General features: G+C 41.9%; 5 protein-coding genes across 7 annotated transcripts; 2 read left to right on the top strand and 3 right to left on the bottom strand.

Moving 5' to 3' along the window:
• The first annotated feature begins 15,453 nt into the window (after positions 1 to 15,453).
• LOC18029182 (FRIGIDA-like protein 4b) lies at positions 15,454 to 17,918 on the top strand. The gene is made up of 3 exons (XM_006414564.2): positions 15,454 to 16,493; positions 16,872 to 17,047; positions 17,137 to 17,918. The coding sequence occupies exons 1-3, from the start codon at positions 15,572 to 15,574 to the stop codon at positions 17,656 to 17,658; spliced, it is 1,620 nt and encodes a 539-aa protein (XP_006414627.1). The 5' UTR covers positions 15,454 to 15,571; the 3' UTR covers positions 17,659 to 17,918.
• A 68-nt stretch (positions 17,919 to 17,986) lies between these two features.
• On the bottom strand, positions 17,987 to 18,677 carry LOC18029184 (ferredoxin). The gene has a single exon (XM_006414563.2). It carries the CDS (start codon positions 18,571 to 18,573, stop codon positions 18,115 to 18,117), a length of 459 nt encoding a protein of 152 aa, XP_006414626.1. The 5' UTR covers positions 18,574 to 18,677; the 3' UTR covers positions 17,987 to 18,114.
• Positions 18,678 to 18,744: 67 nt separating this feature from the next.
• On the top strand, positions 18,745 to 21,152 carry LOC18029183 (cysteine synthase). Of its 3 annotated transcripts, none has more exons than XM_006414566.2 (11): positions 18,745 to 18,874; positions 19,097 to 19,145; positions 19,243 to 19,352; positions 19,445 to 19,502; positions 19,579 to 19,842; positions 19,936 to 20,073; positions 20,171 to 20,222; positions 20,321 to 20,400; positions 20,503 to 20,562; positions 20,678 to 20,758; positions 20,846 to 21,152. In XM_006414566.2, exons 2-11 carry the CDS (start codon positions 19,113 to 19,115, stop codon positions 20,936 to 20,938), a joined length of 969 nt encoding a protein of 322 aa, XP_006414629.1. In that variant the 5' UTR covers positions 18,745 to 18,874; positions 19,097 to 19,112; the 3' UTR covers positions 20,939 to 21,152. The 3 variants fall into 3 exon arrangements, with proteins under 3 accessions (XP_006414629.1, XP_006414630.1, XP_006414628.1); XM_006414567.2 differs by having other exon boundaries at positions 18,771 to 18,874; positions 19,094 to 19,145; XM_006414565.2 differs by lacking the exon at positions 18,745 to 18,874 and adding an exon at positions 18,957 to 18,975.
• A 134-nt stretch (positions 21,153 to 21,286) lies between these two features.
• On the bottom strand, positions 21,287 to 21,982 carry LOC18029185 (preprotein translocase subunit SECE1). The gene has a single exon (XM_006414568.2). The coding sequence runs from the start codon at positions 21,933 to 21,935 to the stop codon at positions 21,396 to 21,398; it is 540 nt and encodes a 179-aa protein (XP_006414631.1). The 5' UTR covers positions 21,936 to 21,982; the 3' UTR covers positions 21,287 to 21,395.
• Positions 21,950 to 22,714, bottom strand: LOC18029186 (transcription repressor OFP11). Its single transcript, XM_006414569.2, has one exon. The coding sequence runs from the start codon at positions 22,712 to 22,714 to the stop codon at positions 22,103 to 22,105; it is 612 nt and encodes a 203-aa protein (XP_006414632.1). The 3' UTR covers positions 21,950 to 22,102.
• Positions 22,715 to 22,863: the final 149 nt, after the last annotated feature.

Consider the following 22,863-nt stretch of genomic DNA (forward strand, 5'->3'; position numbering starts at 1 on the left):
TTCAGCCAACACCGGTTCAGCAGCAGCCACAGATGGGGTCAGATATGGTTGGGATTCTGCAACAGCTGCTTCAGGGTCAACAGGTATTTGCAAGCCAGTATGCATCCATGCAGCAGGACATCAAGGAATTGAAGCAAAACCAGGCATCTAGCTCAAGGAACCAAGGCCAACTACCTGGAAAGCCTGAACCCAACCCCAAGGAATATGCTAAAGCCATTACACTGAGAAGTGGCAAGGAGCTACCTGGTATTGAGCACAACAATGTGATCATTGAGGACAATGATCAAACTGAGGGGGAAGCAGCCTTAAAATATGATCAAGTTGCTGAAAGATCAAGGAAAGAAAAAGGTAAAAAGGTATAAAGGGAACCTGAACCAGAAAAGATATATGTCCCACCACCTCCATACCAACCCAAACTCCCATTTCCAGGGAGATTTAAGAAGCAGCTTGTAGACAAGGCCGGAGCTGTATTTGAGAAGGCTCTCAATGAGACACTACTCACAATGCATCTCATTGATGCATTTCTAATGATGCCAAAGATGGGTAAGTTTTTGAAAGATGCCATTCTGAACAAGACTAAAGAGCTTCAAGGCATGGTGGTATTGAGTCATGAATGCAGTACCATTATTCAAAGAAAGTCCATTCCAAGAAATCTGACTGATCCAGGGAGTTTCACACTCCCTTGTGCCATAGGGCCTCTGCTATTTTCTAGATGCCTTTGTGATCTGGGAGCATCTGTCAGCTTGATGCCATTCTCCATGGCAAAGAAGCTTGGATTTAGAGTATTCAAACCTGCAAGGATATCTCTTGTCTTTGCAGACAGATCAATTAGGTTACCTGTTGGGATGTTGGAAGATCTGCCTGTCAAGATAGTTGGTTTTGAGGTTCCAACTGATTTTGTTGTGCTAGAGATGGATGAAGAGCCAGTTGATCCTCTTATCTTGGGCAGGCCATTCTTGGCCACAGCAGGAGCTATTATTGATGTGAGAGGTGACATCATAGAGCTTCAACTTGGGTCTGAGAAGCTTAAGTTTGATGTCAATGAGATGATGAAGAAGCCCACCATAGAAGATCAATGCTTCTATGTGGAGACAATGGATCAGTTGGCTGATGAGTTGCTTGAGGAACTGAATACTGATGACCCTCTTCAAGCTGCTTTAACCCAAGAACAAGGAGACCATGGGTTCTTAGCAGAAGAAAGTGAAGGGTACAAGCTGTATTTGGACAATGCAAGAGAACTTGGTCCTGAGACAAGGTTTTTGGAACTGGAACAAAGTGGCCCTGAGGTTTTGGATATCAGAAGCTCAAGCACAAGCCCAGGAGCAGTCCAAGCAGTCATGGCCGTGGGTTCTAAGGTGAAGGAGCATGCTAGGCCGTTTGAGCAAGACAGCTTCAGTGCTGATTGGGATGAGTCTAAAGCACCTCAGCTGGAACTCAAACCTCTTCCCAAGGGGCTCAAGTATGCTTTCTTAGGTCTCAATGAGTCTTATCCTGTCATTATCAATGATATGCTGTTAGAGGACCAAGAGCATAGGTTGTTAGGAGAGTTGAGGAAACATAGAGGAGCCATTGGCTACTCTCTGGATGACATTAAGGGTATCTCACCCTCCCTATGCACTCATAGGATTCACTTAGAAGAAAAGTCAATGTCATCCATAGAGCACCAAAAGCGCCTCAATCCCAACTTAAAAGAGGTAGTGAAGAAAGAGATTCTCAAACTCCTAGAAGCTGGGATAATTTACCCAATCTCAGACTCTAGATGGGTTTCACCAGTCCATGTGGTGCCCAAAAAGGGGGGAATGACAATAATAAGAAATGAGAAGGATGAACTAATTGCTACTAGAACTATAACTGGACACAAAATGTGTATAGACTATAGAAAGCTCAATGCAGCCTCTAGGAATGATCATTTTCCTTTGCCTTTTATTGATCAGATGCTAGAGAGGCTTGCAAACCATCCCTTCTTTTGTTTTCTAGATGGTTACTCTGGATTCTTTCAAATCCCCATAGATCCAAGAGACCAAGAGAAGACCACATTTACTTGCCCTTATGGGACATTTGCATACAGGCGCATGCCTTTTGGTCTTTATAACGCCCTTGCCACATTCCAGCGTTGCATGATGCATATATTCTCTGACATCATTGAAGAGAAGGTGGAGGTGTTCATGGACGATTTTTCTGTCTATGGCTCCTCCTTCTCCGATTGTGTCTCTAATTTGTCACAGGTCTTGGAGAGATGTGAGCAGCATAACCTGGTGTTAAACTGGGAAAAATGCCACTTCATGGTGCAGGAAGGGATTATACTTGGGCATAAGATCTCTGATAAAGGCATAGAGGTTGACAGAGCAAAGGTGGAAGTGATGGTGAATCTGCAAGCTCCCACTTCAGTCAAAGGGATAAGGAGCTTCCTTGGGGATGCAGGGTTTTACAGAAGATTCATCAAAGATTTCTCAAGAATAGCCAGACCCTTGACAAGGCTGTTGTGTAAAGAGGTTGACTTTGTCTTTGATGCTGAGTGTAAAAAAGCCTTCAAGATGATCAAGGAGGCATTAGTCAGTGCACCCATTGTCCAGGCTCCAGACTGGTCCCTTCCTTTTGAGGTTATGACTGATGCATCAGATTATTCAGTTGGAGCTGTGCTTGGCCAGAGGAAGGAAAGGAAGCTTCATGTCATCTACTATACCAGTAGAACCCTTGATTCTACCCAAGAGAAGTATGTTACCACAGAGAAGGAAATGTTGGCAATAGTCTTTTCTTTTGATAAATTCAGAAGCTACCTGGTGGGATCAAAAGTCATTGTATATATTGATCATGCAACCCTCAGATATCTGATGACCAATAAAGATGCTAAGTCTAGACTATTGAGATGGGTCCTCTTACTTCAAGAGTTTGATATGGAAGTACAAGACAAGAAGGGTATAGAGAATGGAGCTGCAGACCATCTCTCTAGGTTAAGAGTGGACTCTGAAGTCCCTCTTAATGACAGTCTTCCTGAGGAATCATTGATGGTGCTCAACTCTTATTTGGAGTTTGAAGAAGTGGATAGCATCCAAGAGAATAGAATGCCCTGGTTTGCTGATATTGTGAACTTTCTTGCTTGTGGGGTGGAACCACCTGAATTTGATGCTTACCACAGAAAGAAATTCTTCAGAGATGTCCAAAGATACCATTGGGATGAACCCTACCTGTATGTCCTGAACAAAGATAAGCTGTATAGAAGGTGTCTTGCTGAAGAGGAGATGCAACCTGTGTTGCAAGAGTGCCATGGTTCAGCTTTTGGGGGTCATATGGTAGCATTCAAGACTGTGGCTAAGGTTCTTCAGAGTGGTTTTTGGTGGCCCACAATGTTCAAGGATGCTCAGATGGTTGTTTCAGCATGTGATACCTGTCAGAGGCATGAGAACATTTCAAAGAGGAGTGAGATGCCTCAAAATCCAATACTAGAGGTTGAAATCTTTGATTGCTGGGGAGTGGACTTTATGGAGCCTTTCATCTCATCCTATGGGAATCAGTTCATAATAGTAGCTGTGGATTATGTGTCCAAGTGGGTTGAGGCTATTGCTTCCCCTACCAATGATTCCAAGGTAGTGGTCATGTTGTTCAAGAACATTATCTTCCCAAGATTTGGAGTACCCATGGTTGTTATTTCTGATGAAGGATCTCATTTTGTGAACAAGACCTTGGAGGGATTGCTGAGAAAGCATGGAGTGAAACACAAGGTAGCTACTCCTTATCATCCTCAAACTAGTGGCCAGGTTGAAGTATCTAATAGACAGATTAAAGCCATTCTTGAGAGGACTGTTAGCTCAAGCATAAAAGATTGGAGCAAAAGGCTGGATGATGCATTGTGGGTTTATAGAACAGCCTTTAAGACTCCAATTGGACATCTCCTTTCAATCTGCTATATGGGAAGAGCGGCCACCTTCCTGTTGAGCTGGAGTACAAGGCTTTATGGGCTGTGAAGTTGCTGAACTTTGTATCAAAACAGCTCAAGAGAAAAGGATTATTCAACTCCATGAACTTGAAGAGATCAGGCTGGGTGCTTTTGAGAGCTCCAAGATCTATAAAGAAAAGACCAAAGCTCTGCATGATCAAAAGATTCTGAAAAGGGAGTTCAAGGAAGGTGATCTGGTGTTGCTGTTCAACTCTAGGCTTAAGTTGTTTCCTGGAAAACTTAAGTCTAGATGGTGTGGTCCCTTCAAGATTCTAGAGGTCAGGCCATATGGAGCTGTTGTGTTAGAGGGCAGGGATGGTCAAGAGTTTGTGGTCAATGGCCAAAGGATCAAGCACTAACTGGTCTCACAAAGGAAGGAGGAAGCTACATCAGTTCCCCTTCTTGATCCACCACCAGCCTGTTAAACAGGTTTTCAAAGTCAAACTTAGAGACTTTAAACAAAGTGCTCTTGGGAGACACCCCAAGCTTATCCTTTGTAAATATGCTTTTGATCTTTTCTTTTCTTTCTTTTTATGTGTTAGAACTTTTTGATGGGTTTTGTGAGTTGATCTCAGGTTCTAGGTGAGTTTTAGAGGTTGTGGCTCAGAGACAAAGTGGAATGGAGCATGTGAGAAGGCTGAGAGAAGTTTTTAAAGCATGAAAACTTTAAGGACACATGTGTGCTACTTGGGTGTGCGGCTCAGTCAGGCCATGGACTAACTCGCATGAGAATTCGCAATTTAGTCCTACTTGGGTCTGCGGGTTATTCACCTGGAACCAAGAGATTTGAGCAAGAAAAAGTTAAGTGTAAAAACGTGCGGGTTGAGTCTGCTAGTTGGAAGCTCGTGAGACCAAGCCGCACTGACATTCGCAATACACACCGGCTTGGTGCTGCGAGACAGTGCAAAGGCCGACCCAGGTCGCACCTGAAGAAAAGGACCCAAAAACGTCTAGTGTCAAAACCTGCGGGTTAGTCATGCGGTTTAGCACAAGAAGAGGCCAGGCCGCAGCAGAACTCGCAATTAACACCGAGTTGGGAGTGCGAGAGCGTCCGAGAGTAGGCAGGCCGCACAACAAAAAAAAAGGACTGAAACGATTAAGTGCTAAACTGTGCGACAAGGACATGCGGGTCAGGTTAAGAAAGCACCAGGTCGCACGGACATTCGCGTTTTTCACCGACCTGGGAATGCGGCTTAAACAGAGGAGATCCCAGGCCGCACATTGAGAAGAAGCGAGCATATTGCCTAAAGTTCAGAACGTGCGACCTGGTCATGCGACTTGGACACACGTAAAACCAAGTCGCACACATACTCGCAAATTACACCGACTAGGTCATGCGACTTAGCTCAGTGTTCACCCAGGTCGCAGCATGAGGGAAAGGTTCAGGTCGTCCGAAGAAAGTTCCTGTGCGACCTGGTCATGCGAGTTGGACACGAAGGATCCCAGACCGCACGTTAACTCGCAAATTACACCGACTGGGTCATGCGGCTTAGCTCGGTGTTCACCCAGGTCGCAGCATGAGAGGAAGGACAAGATCGTGCAGAAGAGATTTATGTGCGACATGGGCCCGCAAGATGAGAGAAAGGAGATCCCAAGTCGCACATATAAGGGGCACTTAACACCGAGATGGGCGTGCAACTCGGTCACGGGAGTTCCAGCCCGCACAAGGAGAGAAAGGAGTCTGGTCAACGAGAAAATGACAGGTCAAAGCCTTGACTGATCAAATTGGATCTATTGACCACCAGTCCAAAGGCTGTGCCAAGTCCCACACTCTCTCTTCCTCACCAAAAACACGAGTTTGCTCTCTTACCCCATTTCTCTCCATTGTTTTCATCATAACTCTCTCATTCCTTCACCAAATTCGTTGATTCAAAGTGCTCTGAGCTCTTTTTTGAGTTGTTAACCTCATCCTGATAGCATTTCAAACTCGTTTGCATCATAATCCCAAGGTGTTCACTCGGTTAAAATTCATCTTTTCCCATGTTCTTAAATGGTAATTTTTGAACTTCAAAGTGTGGAATCGATTTTAATAGGTTGTTTTAGACCTTGAGATTATTTTTATAAATGTTAGGGTGCTAGATTATCATGGAAAACATAGCTCCTTCTTGGTGATTCACTGTTCTTGAATTTTGAAAATTGTTGCAAAGTAATTCATGGAAAAATCGATTTTTCTTGAAAAAAAAAAATTGATGAACATGTTTCTTGCTGAGTTTCTGCTTTGCACTTTTGTTTTGCATTGCTATGAATTCATTGGACTGATGCTTGGCTTGAGAAACTTGTTCATGTACTTTAAAAATCGATTTTTGCAACAATTTTTGAGAACTTTGTGAAACTTGATCTTGTGCTCATCTTGTTTTTGAGAAATTTACTGGCAGATGACTGAAAGAACCAACTCTCTAGCCAAGAAGAAGGGCACTGCATCCAAGGACAAGGGTTTGGTCTCAGGGTCTTCACAGCAAAAAGGAAAAGGCCAAGGCACCAAGAAAAGCACAAAGCAAGGGAAAGGTGAATAAGCGCCGAAAAGGACAAGGCATGAAGAGAAAGTATTGGTGGTTGCTTCTGGTTCCAAGAAGAAAGGGAAACAATTGGCTGTGGTATCTGATGATGAACAGACTGAGAGTGGCTCAAGCAGCTCAGCTGGAGGTTCCCAAGGCACCATTGAAGAGGCATCAAAGAGGATCAAGAAAACTGAACCAGAAACACCTGATTATCTGGCCAAGTGTCAACAGATGGGGATCCAGCAAGGGAGGTTCCATGATGTGGAATTTCAGAAGAAGATTGGCATCTATGAAGATGTCAAAACTTTACTTGGGAACATGGGCATTAAATCACTCTTGGAGATGAGTGAGACCGCATATGAAGAGGAGTCTCAAGAGTTCTTGGATTTTTTGATGTTTTTACGTACTACCCAAGGGATTCAAGGATTCTTCAAGGAGATGGTCTTGGACACATGGAGTTTACGGTGAAAGGAAAGGACTACAGAGTGTCATTCAGGGAATTGAATGAGATATTTAGGTTTTCTGCGCCTAAAAACGTTCCTCTCTCCAACCAAATTGGTCTTAGAAAGGAAGATATTCAGGCTCTATGGAGATCAATAGCTTCTGAGAAGTACACAGCTGGAGCAGCTAAGTCCTCTTGGATAAGGAATCCAGTGCTGAGATATGTCCACAAGATCCTCTCTCACAGCTTCTTCTTCAAACTTGATGTTGGGAGAGTTCGTAAGGGTGATCTGAATCTCCTTGGTGTGGGGCTGAAACAGTTGACGCCAACTTATGAAGATGGGAAGCCATATGAAGGATATGCTTACACACCTTGCCTTGCCTCTCAATTAGCAAGGTCTTTGATGTTCTACAAAAAGTTCATTTGGGGTTCAACAAAGAATGATGCAAAGCTGGCCCATGGATGGGTTGTAACAAAGATCTTGAAGGCAAGGGGATACAGGTTCAAGGAGAACAAGACAAAGTTTGACCTGATTAATGAAGCTCATTTGTGTAAGTTCGGTTTCTTTCAAGGACGAGTTGGTGCCAAGCTGGTTTACAACTTCAAGTCCTTCATTGATGAGCCAGTCCAAACTATCCTGCCCAATCCATCCATCACCACAGTCCAAGTAAAGAGGAACAATCACTTCTACTTGCTGAAGGAAGAGCTGTACAATGTCCAAACTGATCCACCAATCCTCAAGTACAAGAAAGCTTGCAGAGAAGAAGCCTCCAAGGAAAGGAAAGCAACCGCTGAAGATGCTACCACAAGTGCTGCTGGTGCTGGAGATGATGGTCTGCCTCCACCTCAAAAACGTTATGGTGGAAATAGATATCACTTTGATGATTACAACTGGGAGGAGCCAGGCACTTCAGGGTTTAGAGCTCAACAAAAGATCGGTGTTCTCCAACAATGGTGCAAGTACCAGGATAAAACAATTCACAAGATGGCAAAGTGCATCAAGGAGATGAGAAAAGGATCAAGAAGCTTGAAAACCCTTGCAAAGGTGGATCTCCAACACCGGTTTCACCAAGGAACAGAGAAGAGGTTGGAGAGAGTTCCACCAACTGCACGGCCCTGGTCCCATATGGCACAACATGAGTGGATATTGAAGACGGTTCTGATGAGGCAAGCCATCACTCCTGAGAGACACCATCCAGTCACACTTCAAACCCCTCTTACTCCTTGGGGTCCGACTTCCACAGCTCTTAGGTAACACTCCACACCTTGTACATATGCATGTAGATTTTATTTTCCTCTTTGCATTTTACTTGTTTGTTTTGCTTTTACTCCTTTCTCATGCTTTTATAACACAAGGGACTGTGTTATTTAAGTGTGGAGGAGGAGTTTCATCTTTCACTAATCATGTTTTCTCTGTTCTTATTTTATACTTTGAGTCTTGAGTCACATTCTTGCATGCATTCATGTAGTTTCATCTAAGTGCATATAAAAAACCAAAAAAATCAAAAAATTAAAAAAAATTCACAAAAAATGTTCATGCAGTTGCATTCTCATTTTTAGGATTGAGTCTAGTTGCATATTCATGTAGGCTGCATCAATGCAAGGGAGTGATGATAGATTTTTCCTTGAGAGAATATCACTTTAAGAATTCGGTTCACTGCCCTAGTTTCTAGTTCTTTGATGCATGTAAACAAGAAAGAAATAAAGACTGATCCATGCTTTGAACTTGTTGAGTGAATCAAGCTTTGATTAGTTCCAGCCTTATCTAAGTGAGAACCATAATTTGACAATCTAATTATCATTGCTTGTGCATGTCATTGTGAACTCATGGGTACCCTTAAAATATTTGAGCTCACTTATCCCTTTTACCACTCTTTGCTAGCTCAAATAGCTGTTCTCTCATCTTGAGACAGTTCCCTGCCTTTAACCAAACCTTTCTTGAAGCCTGAAACACTATAGTGAGAGATGTGAGGCCTTTTTCTGAATAAACTTGACAGAAAGTGTTGGGTTTAGGGCGACAAGAGTAGGGTCTCATGTAGATCTAGCTCAGCATCATGAGTCTAGAGTAGGGTAGGAAGAGTTCTTGAGAAACACTGAGTGGAAAAGAGGAAATTTGAGATGAAAATCAGGGGTTGAAAGAGAAAAGAAAGCGGTTTGGGGTCTGCTGTTTAAAGAAAGAAAAGCTCTTGTGTGTTGAAAAGAAAAGTCTAGCCTCTAAGTAAAAGGAAAATAAAAGAAGCCAAAAGGGCTCAAGTGTTTGAAAAGAAAAGAAAAGAGGCTAGAAAGTGTTATATGAGAAAGAGCTAAGTGGAAGATTCAGACCCCAAAGCCTGAGTTTAAAGTTGAAAAGATGAACCCCCTGGTGAGAAAAAGAATGAGAGTGAAGTGAGGAGAGGGTTAAGGCAATGAATGTCTTGATAAAAGAGTAGCTAGGATGTAATCTTCATAGGAGTAGAGTTAAGGTGAAAGACCGATTTGGGGCATTGGGTAGATGGGATTCTGCTCTTGTATGCACCAGTTACCTTTTACCCTTAGCATTCTGTTAAAGTTTATTCCTTCTTGAGTGATCCCTTGAGCTGCATGGAAACCATAAACATTAAATGAGATCATCTTTGTCTCATGACCCTGTCCCAAGACAAGTGAGTTCACATGATTTGCATATGCATGATTCACATGAGCTTTAAATGAATGTTAAAAGGTTGGAACTATGGCTGTTTGTGAAAACTTAAGCTTGAGCTTGATTCATTTATTGATAAGTGGCTAAAGTTTTGTGAGTAATCTTGTTTGCAATGCATCTTAGAATTAGCAACTAGGACAGTGAGCCTTGAATTCTTTTAGTGATACACTCTCTCATTAAGGAATATGAACTCCCAATGCATCCAACCTCTTTCTCTCATTTGCTCTTTTTACTTGAGGACAAGCAAAGGACAAGTGTGGGGGAGTTGATATGTACATAATTTACATCATTTAGGTTGTATATTTCATTTCAAATCATATCTTATTTCATGCATTTTAGGTCTTTAGGGTTTGTTTTAGGACTTAGGAGTTGCATTAGATCCCAATGAGTCTTTGTATGTTTGGAGTGTTTATCAGGTGTAATTGGAGCTATTTGGAGTTGAAAAGGTGGATCCAGGAAGAGGAATGGCGATCAGAACTTGAAAGATGGTGAAAATGGGTTTTTGGAGGTTCTCGGCGATTCTCACGTACCGCAGGCAACTTTTATCGGCGATTTTCATGTACCGCGAGTGAGCCCCTCGGCCAAAACGCGTACCGCTGCTAAGGTTTCTCGGCCAAAATTTCTGGGTAAAGACACATCTCAGAAATCACGTTACCCGAAGGTCTTGCCGGTCGATTCAGTTGTCGGGTGCTTCATCAAAGTTGCAGAGGATTGGATCATGTTTCCAGAGCAGGTGAATCATATGATTTGGAGCCGTGAGCAGAGAGTTAAGCTCGTCGGAAGGCACGCCTGTCTCGCTGCCGTTTTGGATCGACCAGATGAGCTCCGAAGAATGCGAAGGACGATGCACTTCCAGACCGATTCAGTCTACATGGCCTTCATCAAGATCCGAGATATTTGAGTCCTCTTTCTAGAACGGTTGAGATCATTCAATTTGGAGCTTTGAGCAAGAAGATAACGTTTCTGGAATGGACGCATGTCTAGAAACCTCTTTCTGACCGTGTCAATGCACTGCGAAGATCAGCCCTCCAGGGATCCTTTCACTTCCCAAGCGCCGAAGGTTCCTTCACCAAAGTTGAAGATGTCTGAGTGTTCTGTCCACTGAAGTTGGAATCGCACCATTTGAACCAGTATCTTGGGAGTTACTCTCCCACGAATGTGAAGTGGTCCAAGGAGACCTGAAGCTTGCGAGATGGTCTTGCGACTTGGTTAACTCACAATACCTGGAGATTAATGCTTGGGGGTTGATCTGCGTGTTGAGATGTGCGATTAAGGTATCACTAGGTAAGGTCTAAGGTTCCCGAGGGAGAAAAATACTAAGTCCACAACCGTTCGACTTGAGCATGCGAGTTGGCCAAGCTTGGAACTGAGCCGCATGAAAACTCGCAATTTACATCGACTTGAGCATGCGACTTGGAGTGATGGAGACCATCCCGCCACATATCTCTGAAGGCCCCTGCTACATGATCGTGCGAGTTAAGGAGCAAAGAAGAACTGAGCCGCCATGAAGGTTCGCAGATCACACGAGAGAGTAATGCGGCTGAGCTTACATGGGTTCTATCTCGTTAAAGCTTCTTTCTTTGGCTGTGCGAGTTAGGCATGCGACTTGGGACTAAAGGAGGACCAAGTCGCACACATATTCTCCCCAGATTTTGTCTTGGTCATGCGAGTTGAAGAGGAAGAAGGCTGAAACGCACAAAGACTCGCAGAACACACCTAGATGGGCATGCGGCTGAGACTAAAGGACTTAAGGCTCACAAGACTGCTTCTTTGCCTGTGCGACTTGGGCATGCGACTTGGACATGCAACTTGAGAGGCTCTTGACCAACTCGCACACTCGTCATTTTATCCATTAAAGCCGGGTCAAGACCCGGTTTGTTCCGGGCTGACCCGGTCCGTTTTAAAGACCTATATATATAGTTTTTAGGGTTTTACCCCAAAGACTTAAGCTTTATTCCATATTCTCTTTGCCTCTTTTGTGTAAGAAAACTCCTTTTGAAAAGAAATATCTGATTTTGGGCGTTTTAATCAAGAGAGTTTGAGAGATCTTGTGTTTAAAGCTGCAAATCCATCATTATCTATCTTCTCCATCTACATTTCTCATCATTAATCATGCCAATCTTCTCAACTTGCAAATGTTTAAGAGAGATTAGCATGATTAGTGAGTAATCCCCATATTAAGGTCTTAGATATGTAGATTAGGGTGCTTAGGTGGTAGATTAGTGAGTTTAGGGGTTAGATCATTCATATTCCATTCTCTACAACCTGTTCTTAATGCTAGATCCATACACATCATATGTGGTCTAGATTCTGGGCATTTCATGCACCAAAAGTGTTTGATGAAATGCCTGAACCAAGGTTGTTAGAGGTTTAAGTATTATTCATCATGGGAATGATTGTTTATATGCTTAAATGACAGATTAAACTGGTTCTTAATGCTTGCTGATTCATGTTTCACTAATGATGATTAGGTTAGAAACTGTTTTAGCATAGAAGTTAATACCTTTATGAGAGGATTAGCTTAATTAATGATGTTTAAGTTGAATGGTTTGCTTGATCACATGATTCATTAGCTCACTAGTTTAACACTAAAGACACCCTAATCCATTATCATGTCTAAGACCTTTCTCATCATCATATATACATTCTCATCTCATTTAGCTTACTTGCTTACTTGTTTAAGTTGATCATTAGCTCTAATTCTTGTTTTAAGTTCTTAGTTGTCATTAATCATCAAAACCTCACTCATTTGGCTTGAATTAAGAACTGATCCTGCATCTTAGTGTCTACACATTATGGATTGATACCCTTTGTACTGCAAAGTGACAAAAGGGATTGATAAACCCTCATTTAGAGCCTTGAAAACTCTAAGTTATCAATTGGCGCCGTTGCTGGGGATATCGTCTGAGCTATATCATGTCAGCTTTGTATGAGTTGTCATCTAATCTATCGTCTGCTCTGTCGTCTGGTCTGTCGTCTGCTCTACTGTCTGCTCTGCCGTCTGCTCTGCCGTCTGCTTTGTCGCAGTGCTCCGCCGTTTTCTCCGGCTGCTATGTTATAACTTTCCAACTCCACAATAGGACAAATTCCTAAATGATCCTCAGATCACCAAACCTGCAAAAATGTTTATACCAATTAGAGAACAAAGACAAGTCAGATGATTCAATACTATAAAAATAAACAAATCAATTCTTTCAAAAAGTACTTCCAACGTGAAAAGACTCATTTACAAAACGCTTTCATGTTATACTCCTAATATCATGTTTTTCGTAGAACTAAGTATCACAACTACTATATATATGCGCATAGGATTGTGGAGGAGTTGGAGTATGCACACTGTTTTCTGATATATTTGGATTGGGCTAATAAGTGGAGGCGTTACATTTTTTTGGATTCTGATGTTAAGCTAAGCTCGTTGATCACCCTTTTCTTTATTATACAACTATGTATATATCGGAAGAAGCTATCACGTATTGTCTCACTTATATTTACGGGTGTCCAAACACTAGTAAACGCAGTGGTCTTTGGAGGCGTATGATTCACATGGCAGAAGCTGGTTTGTACAGTGGAAAACCAAGGGTGTTTTTGAGTGATTATAATGACATCAAAGGAAACAAAGAAAAGTTAGGAGGTCCTCTTAGAGCCGAGTTATCATTTGTAGTGTTTAGAGTTCTGCTCACTCTTTTAAGGATTCATGAAGTCAGAACCTTTGGAGACCCTTATATCACATAAGGATATAAGAGTTATCATATAAGGATATAAGGATATAAGGATGTAAGGGTTATATAAGGGTTATATAAGGCCCTTATATCACCCTTTTGGGGATCACATGAAGTCAGAACCTTTGGAGAACCTTTAGACACAAAGTAAAACAACACTCCACAAGAAGCTGATATAGTTTATACTTAAACATAAATTCTATGTTTATGTGTTAGACCTTAAACATCTGATTTGAAGTATGCTACATTATCATTGAAAAATATTTTTGGGATATTTATGATAATAATGCTTGATGCTTTCTGAATTTTGATAGGATTAGTGATATATAGTTTTAGGTTCTTGTGCTTCTTTTTCTTTAATCTTACTCGCAAAGTGGTGATTGTTCTTTAGCCAGCCAATGATATCCCCGTTTGGTCACATGCCATTCACAGTCTTATGGGCTTTTAGAGTAAAGAAAGTGGTAACGAAAGTGGTAGGGAAGAACATTTCGTGGAAATGGTTTGCTTTAAGATTTGGCTATATTGGTGGCTAAGTTGCTCATATGATATAGGTGTTAATTATTTGTTTGTTTGTTCTTTTTTTTTCCAATCAAAGGTCATGGATTCGTGTTTGTGACACTAATCTCTTAATTAATTGTTCAATTCCAGTTAATTGTCTTTTGAAAATATAAGAAATAGAAAACAAGGGATACCGCTATCATTGTCGATTAGGACATGTATATATCAATTCACATATAATGATTAAAACTTTAAAAGCTTCAGATTATGCAGTGTCTTAATCATGTTTCTATATAGGGTTAGGCCAAGATTCATGTCAAATCACTGCATACTCTGCATGACTTAAAATCATTCACTTCATTTGATTTCTCATTTCTCCAATTTTCCCTTACCCCTTTTAAGTTTCATGTTCTCTCATTCTTGTTTCAACATGCGTGACAAAAACCTAATCAAGTTTATTTATATCAATCCATTGCATAATGCATATCTCCAAACAATCAATTATTATCCAAAAAGTGAAAATTTTCGTTTCATTCGCTTTTTTCTTTCTTTCTCTGCAATCTTTGTAAGTAAAGTGATAATTCAATATCCTCATCTGTTAAAAAAAAGAACATAAAATTTTCCCAAATAGGTTTTATTCAATGCTGTGGTCCAGTGACCTTATTATTATGCCTCAGCCTCTTTAAAGTTGTTTGAACGTAAAATTTTCTTTTAAAGATAATGCGATCATAAGTTATATATAGGTCTTGACCAAAAAGAAGTTATAACGAGGAAAATTAAATATGTTATGCTTTTTTTTTGGGTCAAAATTAAATATGTTATGCTATAATCAACTTATTGTGGTTTAATTAGTGATTAAAATTTCCTTTCTAGAAGATTCAGAAAAAGCATTATTACTGTAGATTAAATGGCAAAAATATATAGGTCTTCTAGATATCGTTCTGAGGATTAGTGTAAATTTTTGTATGAGCCACATTATTCATAAAAAAAGTCCTGATCGCGACAACAGGAAAGTAATTAGATTATATAATATGTACTACGTAAAAACACTAATGATTAGTGTAAAGACGATTTGTGCTTACTTAAGCATCACGTCTAGAAACACAAATATTCGTTCCAACGCGTGCCTATATCATTACACCATATTTACAACTTCTTCTCCATGTACGTTCTTTCGATTTTTTTTCTTCTTAATACTGTCAACATTCGCTTTTATATCTTTTAAAATCTCTGTTTTACGTTGCCGACAGTATTCTATGTTTTATATTGTTAAAAAAAAATGAGAAATCAAATATACGTTTTTCGAAATTAGAATTTCGTAAAGTTACTATTTGCATATATTTTAGCCGGCAATGCTTCACTGTCTTCTGACTCAACGCATGTGGTGGTCAGTGGGCCTGGCCCACTTCTTTCTCCCAGCATTAACCGATACGTTAAACCGATATAATTTTGGTTTACCATCATACCAAACACCAATTTTTCCTGACGTGAATCACACACAAGCCTCTTATCCTACGCTCTCTCCGCTCACGTTAGCAACAACCAATCAGGACTGTGGTGCCACTGCTGCCGTCATTAAAGTGCGCACACACTAGATGGCTGTCATTGTTCAGACGCCAAAACACGTGTCAATCTTCTGACTTACCCACGTCACCATTCTCCTTCCTTATACATTTGCCTTTTTTAGGTTTTCTTCTTCCTGCAACCAATCAGTCCACCATTATCGTCTCTACTCTTTGAGCTTCGTTTCTTGCCGTAACAAATTGTCCGAGTTTGAGTTCTTCACCGTCAGATTAACCGGCGATGGGGTCGCCCCACGATCCGGGCGAGTTGATTGAGTCGGCTCAGCCGAGTTTCGACGAGTTTCAGAGGCAGACGTCTCTGATGACGAGCTGCAATCTCCTGTGGAAAGAGCTCTCCGAGCATTTCACTTCGCTTGAGCAGAATCTTCTGAAGAAATCGGAAGCTCTGAAGCAGATGATTGAAACCCTAGACAATCAGACGAAGACCTCGATCGAGTTGCTTAACCATCGTGAGGTCACTATAGACAAAAGCGTCGAGATCGCGGCTGGGAAAGTCGAGGAGAGAGTCAGAGCCGCGCTTGAGTCGCTAGAGAAAGCTAGAGACGGCGGTTCAAGCGACGGCGACGGTGAGGTTGACGACGGCGACGGGCTTCTTCTATCCGCACTGAAATCGCTCTGCCTGAAGATGGACGCAAGAGGATTCTGGGAATTCGTGATCGCGAGGAAGAAGGAATTGGAGAATCTCCGGTCACAGATTCCGGTGGCGCTGGTGGATTGCGTGGATCCGCCGAAGTTAGTACTCGAGGCCGTGTCTGAGGTTTTTCCGGTTGATAGAAGAGGCGTCGAAGGCGCCGGAGAGAAAGTGACCAACGATTTTGGATGGGCTTGTGTGGTGATTCTGGAGAGTTTGATACCAGTAATTGTGGATCCATTGATGGGGAAATCTCGGTTGCTTGTAACACCTAGCGTCGAGGAGAAGGCTAAAGAGATTGCTGAGACGTGGAAGGCGAGCTTGGAAGAGAGAGGAGGGATAGAGAACGTGAAAACCCCTGATGTTCACACGTTTCTGCAGCATCTCGTGACTTTTGGAATCGTTAAGAAAGAAGATCTTGCTCTGTATAGGAAGCTTGTTGTTGGATCAGCTTGGCGCAAACAGATGCCAAAGCTCGCTCTTTCTGTTGGTTTAGGTGACCAAATGCCTGGTAACTTCTTCTTCTTTACGCTTAAGTTCTCAGTTCTGTCAAACTTTGGCCTGGAACCTTGTGCTACTTCTTGTAAAGAATGCATGAGTTCATGTGAATATATGTTCAACATCATGTAACCTGTGATAACATGAAGTTCTTCTTCTTCTTTTACCCTAAATTTCTCAGTTCTGTCTAGCTTTGGCCTGGAACCTAGTATGCTACTTCTTGTAAAGAATGCATTAGTTTAGTACAAATCCATGTGAATATATGTCCAACTTTAGATGCTGTTTCCTGAAATGTTGTTATCTTAGCTCTCTCTTTTTCTTTTCATGGGAACTTGTGAGTATTATCTGGAAATGGGGAGTGATGGTTTTTGTGTTGTATGCTTTTACACAGACATGATTGAAGAGTTAATCATCAGGGGACAACAGCTTGATGCAGTTCATTTCACTTTCGAAGTCGGTCTTGTACACAAGTTCCCTCCTGTTCCTCTGCTCAAAGCTTATCTAAGGGATGCAAAGAAATCAACAGCTTCAATCACAGAAGACCCCAACAATCCTGGCCGATCTGCGGTAAATTTCTCTCCATTTCTTGATCCTTTTGCAGGAGTTTTCGAGTCCGTAATGTAAACCTTCTAAGACCTTGTTTTTTGTTTTCCTAGCATCTCGTGGCACGCAAGAAGCAATCAGCACTAAGAGCGGTCATAAAGTGCATAGAAGAATACAAACTCGAGGAAGAGTTCCCGCCTGAGGATCTCAAGAAGCGGCTGGACCAGCTAGAGAAGACCAAAACCGAGAAGAGAAAACCAGCAACTATTCCGGCCAACAAGAGAACACGAGCGAGCTACAACGGTCCAATGCCACCGGCCAAAGCAGGGCGTATCACAAACGCATACGTCTCCTCATTCCCTCCGGCACCACCAACATTCATCAGATCACCAAGCCATTCTCCTCAGTACGGTGTACCAGCATACACCACATCCCCGCCTACCATCTACAGCAACAGGAGCCCTCCTTACCAATACTCACCAGAGGCGGTTCACGGGTCGTACCAAGCTTCTCCGGTTAGTTATCCGGCGGCGTATGGTGGCTACTGCAGTCCGGTGGCTGCTCCTGCTCCTCCTGTTTACCATCCTCACCCACACCACCACCACCACCACCATATTCAGCATGCTTACTATTGATTAGTCAATGAGACTGACCAAAAAATGAAGTTGGTAAGTAACCAAACCACTGATCTTATGGTGTCTCTGTTTTGTCTCCACGTCGTCGTTTTGTTGTAATCTCTTTCTCTCTCTCTCTCCAAATTTGCATCTAACATTCTCAACCTCTCTGCCTCTGAATTAGTAGCCCTACTGTGTGTTTATTAATTTATACATATCTCTTCCCTTTCGCAATTGTTCTGTAATTCAACAAATCAAAACTTATTTCAGTGCTTAGATTATTGTTCTGTAACCTGTCTCGTCCGAATTTGAATTGAAAATATACTGTACGTCACTCTGTTTTCTCTCATTGAATCAACTTGGGAATGTGTATTAAACTTCCATTTGTAACATTTCAAGTCTCAAAAAGCAAAGAATCCATACAAAACGACGCCGTATTACACTAAAAACGAAACCTTTCTTTCTTCTTCTCTAAAATCAGTCGTTGGCTGTTGCGAGTTGGAGAGACAAGAGCTCTTCCTCAGGGATCATCTTAATGTGACAATCAGAAGTTGGATACGAAGCGCACAGAAGCGCGTAGCCACGTTCAACAACGTCGTCGCTTAGCATCCCATCGCTCTGATCAACAGTTCCGGCCACGAGTTTCGCCGGACATGTCATACAAACGCCGAGGTTGCAGTCGTACGGTACGTCGAGGCCTGATTCAAGAGCCTTAGATAGGATCGTCTCGTCAGGCTCAACCTCCAGTTCCGTCTTCTTTCCGTCGTGCTCCACCACCACTTTATATGACTGAGCCACGACGATCCGGCCGGGAAGAAGAAAGTTCCGGCGATTTGTTGAGAGTGTCGTTTTCCGGAGAGGGAAGGAGAAGGAATTGGAGAGGTAAGGTTTAGGAAGAGAGATTGTGGAGGTTTGAGGGAGAGGAAGAGTCGCCATGAGAGACAGTGACAAAAAGAGATTTCCCTTTTGTTTGTTTGAGTGGGAGAGATGACTATTTGTGGTGACGAAGGAGATAAGGTGGGGAAGATTAAACCGAAATAACCGGATTAGATTATCTTAAACCGGGAATCGATTTTGGTTAACACCCACCGCGTGCGTTTTTATATTATCCAAAGCATGTGAGATCTTCTACCTGTAAGAAGAAGTGTCCCATATAATCATCATTTGCCGATTTTATTCGATACGTTCTTCATTCCCTGAAACGATTCGTGTAAAGGTTTTGACTTATCTCACTTAGGTATCTTCTTCTTCCTCTTTCTCTGCAGATTTCGACTCTATTTGATTGGATCGGCTAATCGAATCGGTTTAAGCTGATCCCATGTTAAATCGATTGATCTGGTGCTTACTTTTGGATAATTGAATTCTTAAAAGTTTAAATCTTAGATTAGGAAATTGTAAACACTGAGGATGACATATTATTCCTTTTGGTCTTAATACTCTGAATTTTTGAATTAAGCAGTGAAACTTTTTGAATCATGGCCTCTCGAATTGCTAAAGACGTGACCGAAGTAAGCTCTCCACTTCTTTTAACTGTTTTCATTGTCCAAAAAGTGTGAGACTTTGTTTCATTGTTCATGCATCGATTGATTCTTTTTCTTCCGGCAGTTGATTGGGAACACTCCATTGGTGTATCTGAACAATGTGGCTGAAGGATGTGTTGGTCGTGTTGCTGCTAAGCTCGAGATGATGGAACCTTGCTCGAGCGTCAAAGACAGGTTTTTGCTCTAGCCCATAACTCTGCGATGTTACTTTACCTATTCTGAGTTTCGGTTTTGTGAAAAGCTTGGTACTTTGTTCCTTTGTGCAGGATTGGTTTTAGCATGATTTCTGATGCAGAGAAAAAGGGTCTTATCAAACCAGGAGAGGTCAAAATTTGATATCTGCTTATTTGAGAGATTTTTTTTTTTCAAGTTGTTTCTGACTTTTTAGTTTGTTCTTTAGAGTGTGCTGATTGAGCCAACAAGTGGAAACACCGGAGTTGGTTTAGCATTCACAGCAGCTGCCAAGGGCTACAAGCTTATTATTACGATGCCTGCTTCAATGAGTGTAGAGAGAAGAATCATTCTCTTAGCTTTTGGAGTGCAGTTGGTTTTAACTGACCCTGCTAAGGGCATGAAAGGAGCTATCGCAAAGGCGGAAGAGATTTTGGCAAAAACACCAAATGGTTACATGCTCCAACAGTTTGAGAACCCTGCCAATCCAAAGGTATATGCTTATTATTTAGTTGTTGCTTTAGTGGAATCTGTTTCAGTCTGTTGTTGAACTTTGAAGTCAATGAATTTTACTTGTCTAATGTAGATCCACTATGAGACTACTGGACCTGAGATATGGAAAGGCACTGATGGGAAAATCGATGGCTTTGTCTCTGGTATTGGTACTGGTGGTACCATAACAGGTGCAGGGAAGTATCTTAAGGAACAAAACCCGAACGTAAAGGTGAGATCTCCATCTTCTCATACAAGAGCCTAGGCAGAAATTTTTAAGCAGTTTCGTCTTTGTGTAAGGTTTCTTATTTTGTTTTCTCATCTGTTAGCTGTATGGAGTGGAGCCAGTTGAAAGTGCTATTCTATCCGGTGGGAAGCCAGGTGAGTTTGATTCCCTTTGTTTCTTGGTTTGCCTCTTCCCACGTATTAATCGTTGATTATCGAAGTTGCCTAACACGTGATGTTTTAAATGCCCCAAGGCCCTCACAAGATTCAAGGGATAGGTGCTGGTTTCATACCAGGTGTATTGGATGTTGATCTCATCGATGAAGTTGTTCAAGTAAGACTACCTCTCAGAGTTTTGTATTGCTTACCAGAAACTGTATTGCATGTAAGTGAGCTACAATTCTTACTTCCATCTTTTATGTAACGCTTTCTACAGGTTTCAAGTGATGAATCCATCGACACGGCAAGGCTTCTTGCTCTTAAAGAAGGTCTTCTTGTAAGTGTTTCACATTTCACAACGAACGAGAGATCTCGAAAACAAATGTGGATCTCACTAGGATATCATTTCACAGTGATAAACGCTTCTAACAACAAAAATCTAAAAATTGTAGGTGGGGATTTCATCTGGTGCTGCAGCCGCCGCAGCAATCAAACTTGCAAAGAGGCCAGAAAATGCCGGGAAGCTTTTCGTGGTAAGTTATTTGAGTTGTGTCATCATCTCTGATTGTTGTCTGATTCTGATGTTAAAGAACTCTACTGTATGTATTGTTATTTCACAGGCGGTGTTCCCGAGTTTCGGAGAGAGGTATCTATCGACCGTACTATTCGACGCGACAAGGAAAGAAGCAGAATCCATGACCTTCGAGGCTTGAATTTGTCTCGGCTGAAAAAATTCATCCTTTTCTTCTTCTTTAGAGACGCCCAAATAATAAGAGATGTTCAGTTTCTCCTACAGAGAATCTTCATCTTCAGTTGCAAATGTGTCTTTGCTTCCTCTCTGTAATCTTCTTTTGTGCAAGAATAAAAATCAAAACTTTTTGTGAACCCACTTGCTGTTAATAAATTTGCTATATGACTTTTTGCTCTCTTTGTGGAATATCACAATGATCACAACTAAATTTCAATCTACTTCACCATAACCAAAGTCGAGATTCAAATGAAAAGGATCATTCCATGTTTGAGGCTAAGTATAAAGATTAGGATAAGGAAGAAGAAGAGTGATTCTGATCAATCCAGTTGAGAACCAAAAATCTGGTCAGATTTTTATCAATTTCTTCATTGCAATCACTAAAATTGTACACAAATTTTACCATTTTCAATTCAACGGAATCAGCTGAAAAAATCTTGAACACCTTTTCCGACGAACACACGATCGGAAAGTTCAGCCAAAACGAAATTAACGGTGAGCAAAACGATGCTAGAACCGGCGATGACACCAAGCACGACACCGGTCGTTCCGAGAACTTTCTGAAACGCCGGCCACTCAATCTCCTTCACTTCCTCCGCGACTCCACTCAGAAACTCGTTCTTCTTCCCTTTCTCCTCCTCCGCCGCTTTTCTCTGCTCCATCGCCGCTTTTATCTCTTCTCCTAGCGCGCTAATCTCCACCTCCTTTTCTCCGGTGCCGCTCTCTCCCGGTGACGGAGTCGCCTCCGACTCGGATTCAGATCCAGCTGTTTCTCGACTCTGTTCGATAGCTTTGGCCACTTGATACGGCGATTTCCTCAGACGAATCGTCGCCGGAGTTCTAATCTCAGGTAAAATCGGAAATACGCGGCGAGTATAACGAGGTGGTGACGGAAAGTGAGTTTTGCGGGTTCTTCTGGTTGTTCCGGTGACCGGCGGCGAGAATTGTGCGGTCAGTGACATTTTTCGAAATTTGGGATTTTTATATTTTCTGATCCGTTGGGGATAATTCAGATATCTAATCAATGATCAGATGCGACAGCGAGTTGTGCTACATTTATGGGCCTTTTAAAGCCCACAGGCCCAAATATTAAATGAGAAAAAGATTACAGTTTAAAAGCGGAATAAAATTAAATCGATTGTGATCGAAAACTCTCCTTCGGCAACGACGACGGAGAAAGTAACCAGAGGAGAGTATCGGCGAAAGCAGAGACGATGAATTTGTGAGTATGTTTCGGATTCAAGGAGAGATAACAGAAGAGCAATTCGTGCAAGTATTCTCTATCGTCGGCGACGTCTCTCGTCATCAGATCCCTAGCTTCCACCATCTCTCTCATTGACCTCCCGAAATCTCTGTACGGATCCGGTGACTCAATGTGCTTCATAATCGCCGTTCCGCCGCTTAAAAGCTTTGACACGACGGCATAATCGTCCTCTTCTTCTTCTTCGTCGAACAATTCGGCTGTTCTAGCGGATCCAATGTCACCGGATTTTGGTATGGTGAATGCGGCGGCGGCGGCGGAGAAGTGATTATCGGAACGGTGGCGACGGTGGAGAGGAGAGGAAACAGAGAGGTGATCGTAGAGGGAATTGAAGTTGTTGATGAAGATCGAGGGAGTATGGTGATGAGATGGAGGGTTGTTGTGAGTTGATACGATAATCGGAGAAGAAGGAATCGACGGTGAGAGACCACCGGAGGAGGAGAAACAGAGGTGTAGCTTCTTTCTTAGAAAATTCGACATTTTTTTTTTGGTTTGTTTAGTTGTTAAATTAATCAAATGTGATTAAGGATGAGAATGATTATGACTTTTTTGGACAATGCTTATATATACACATACAAAAAACTTTCTATTAAGAATTTAAGAGGATGTCACGTAGTGAAATGCTATAA

The sequence above is a fragment of the Eutrema salsugineum genome, unplaced genomic scaffold (genome assembly GCF_000478725.1).
Source record: "Eutrema salsugineum unplaced genomic scaffold, Eutsalg1_0 scaffold_1, whole genome shotgun sequence".
NCBI classification, from domain to species: Eukaryota; Viridiplantae; Streptophyta; class Magnoliopsida; order Brassicales; family Brassicaceae; genus Eutrema; species Eutrema salsugineum.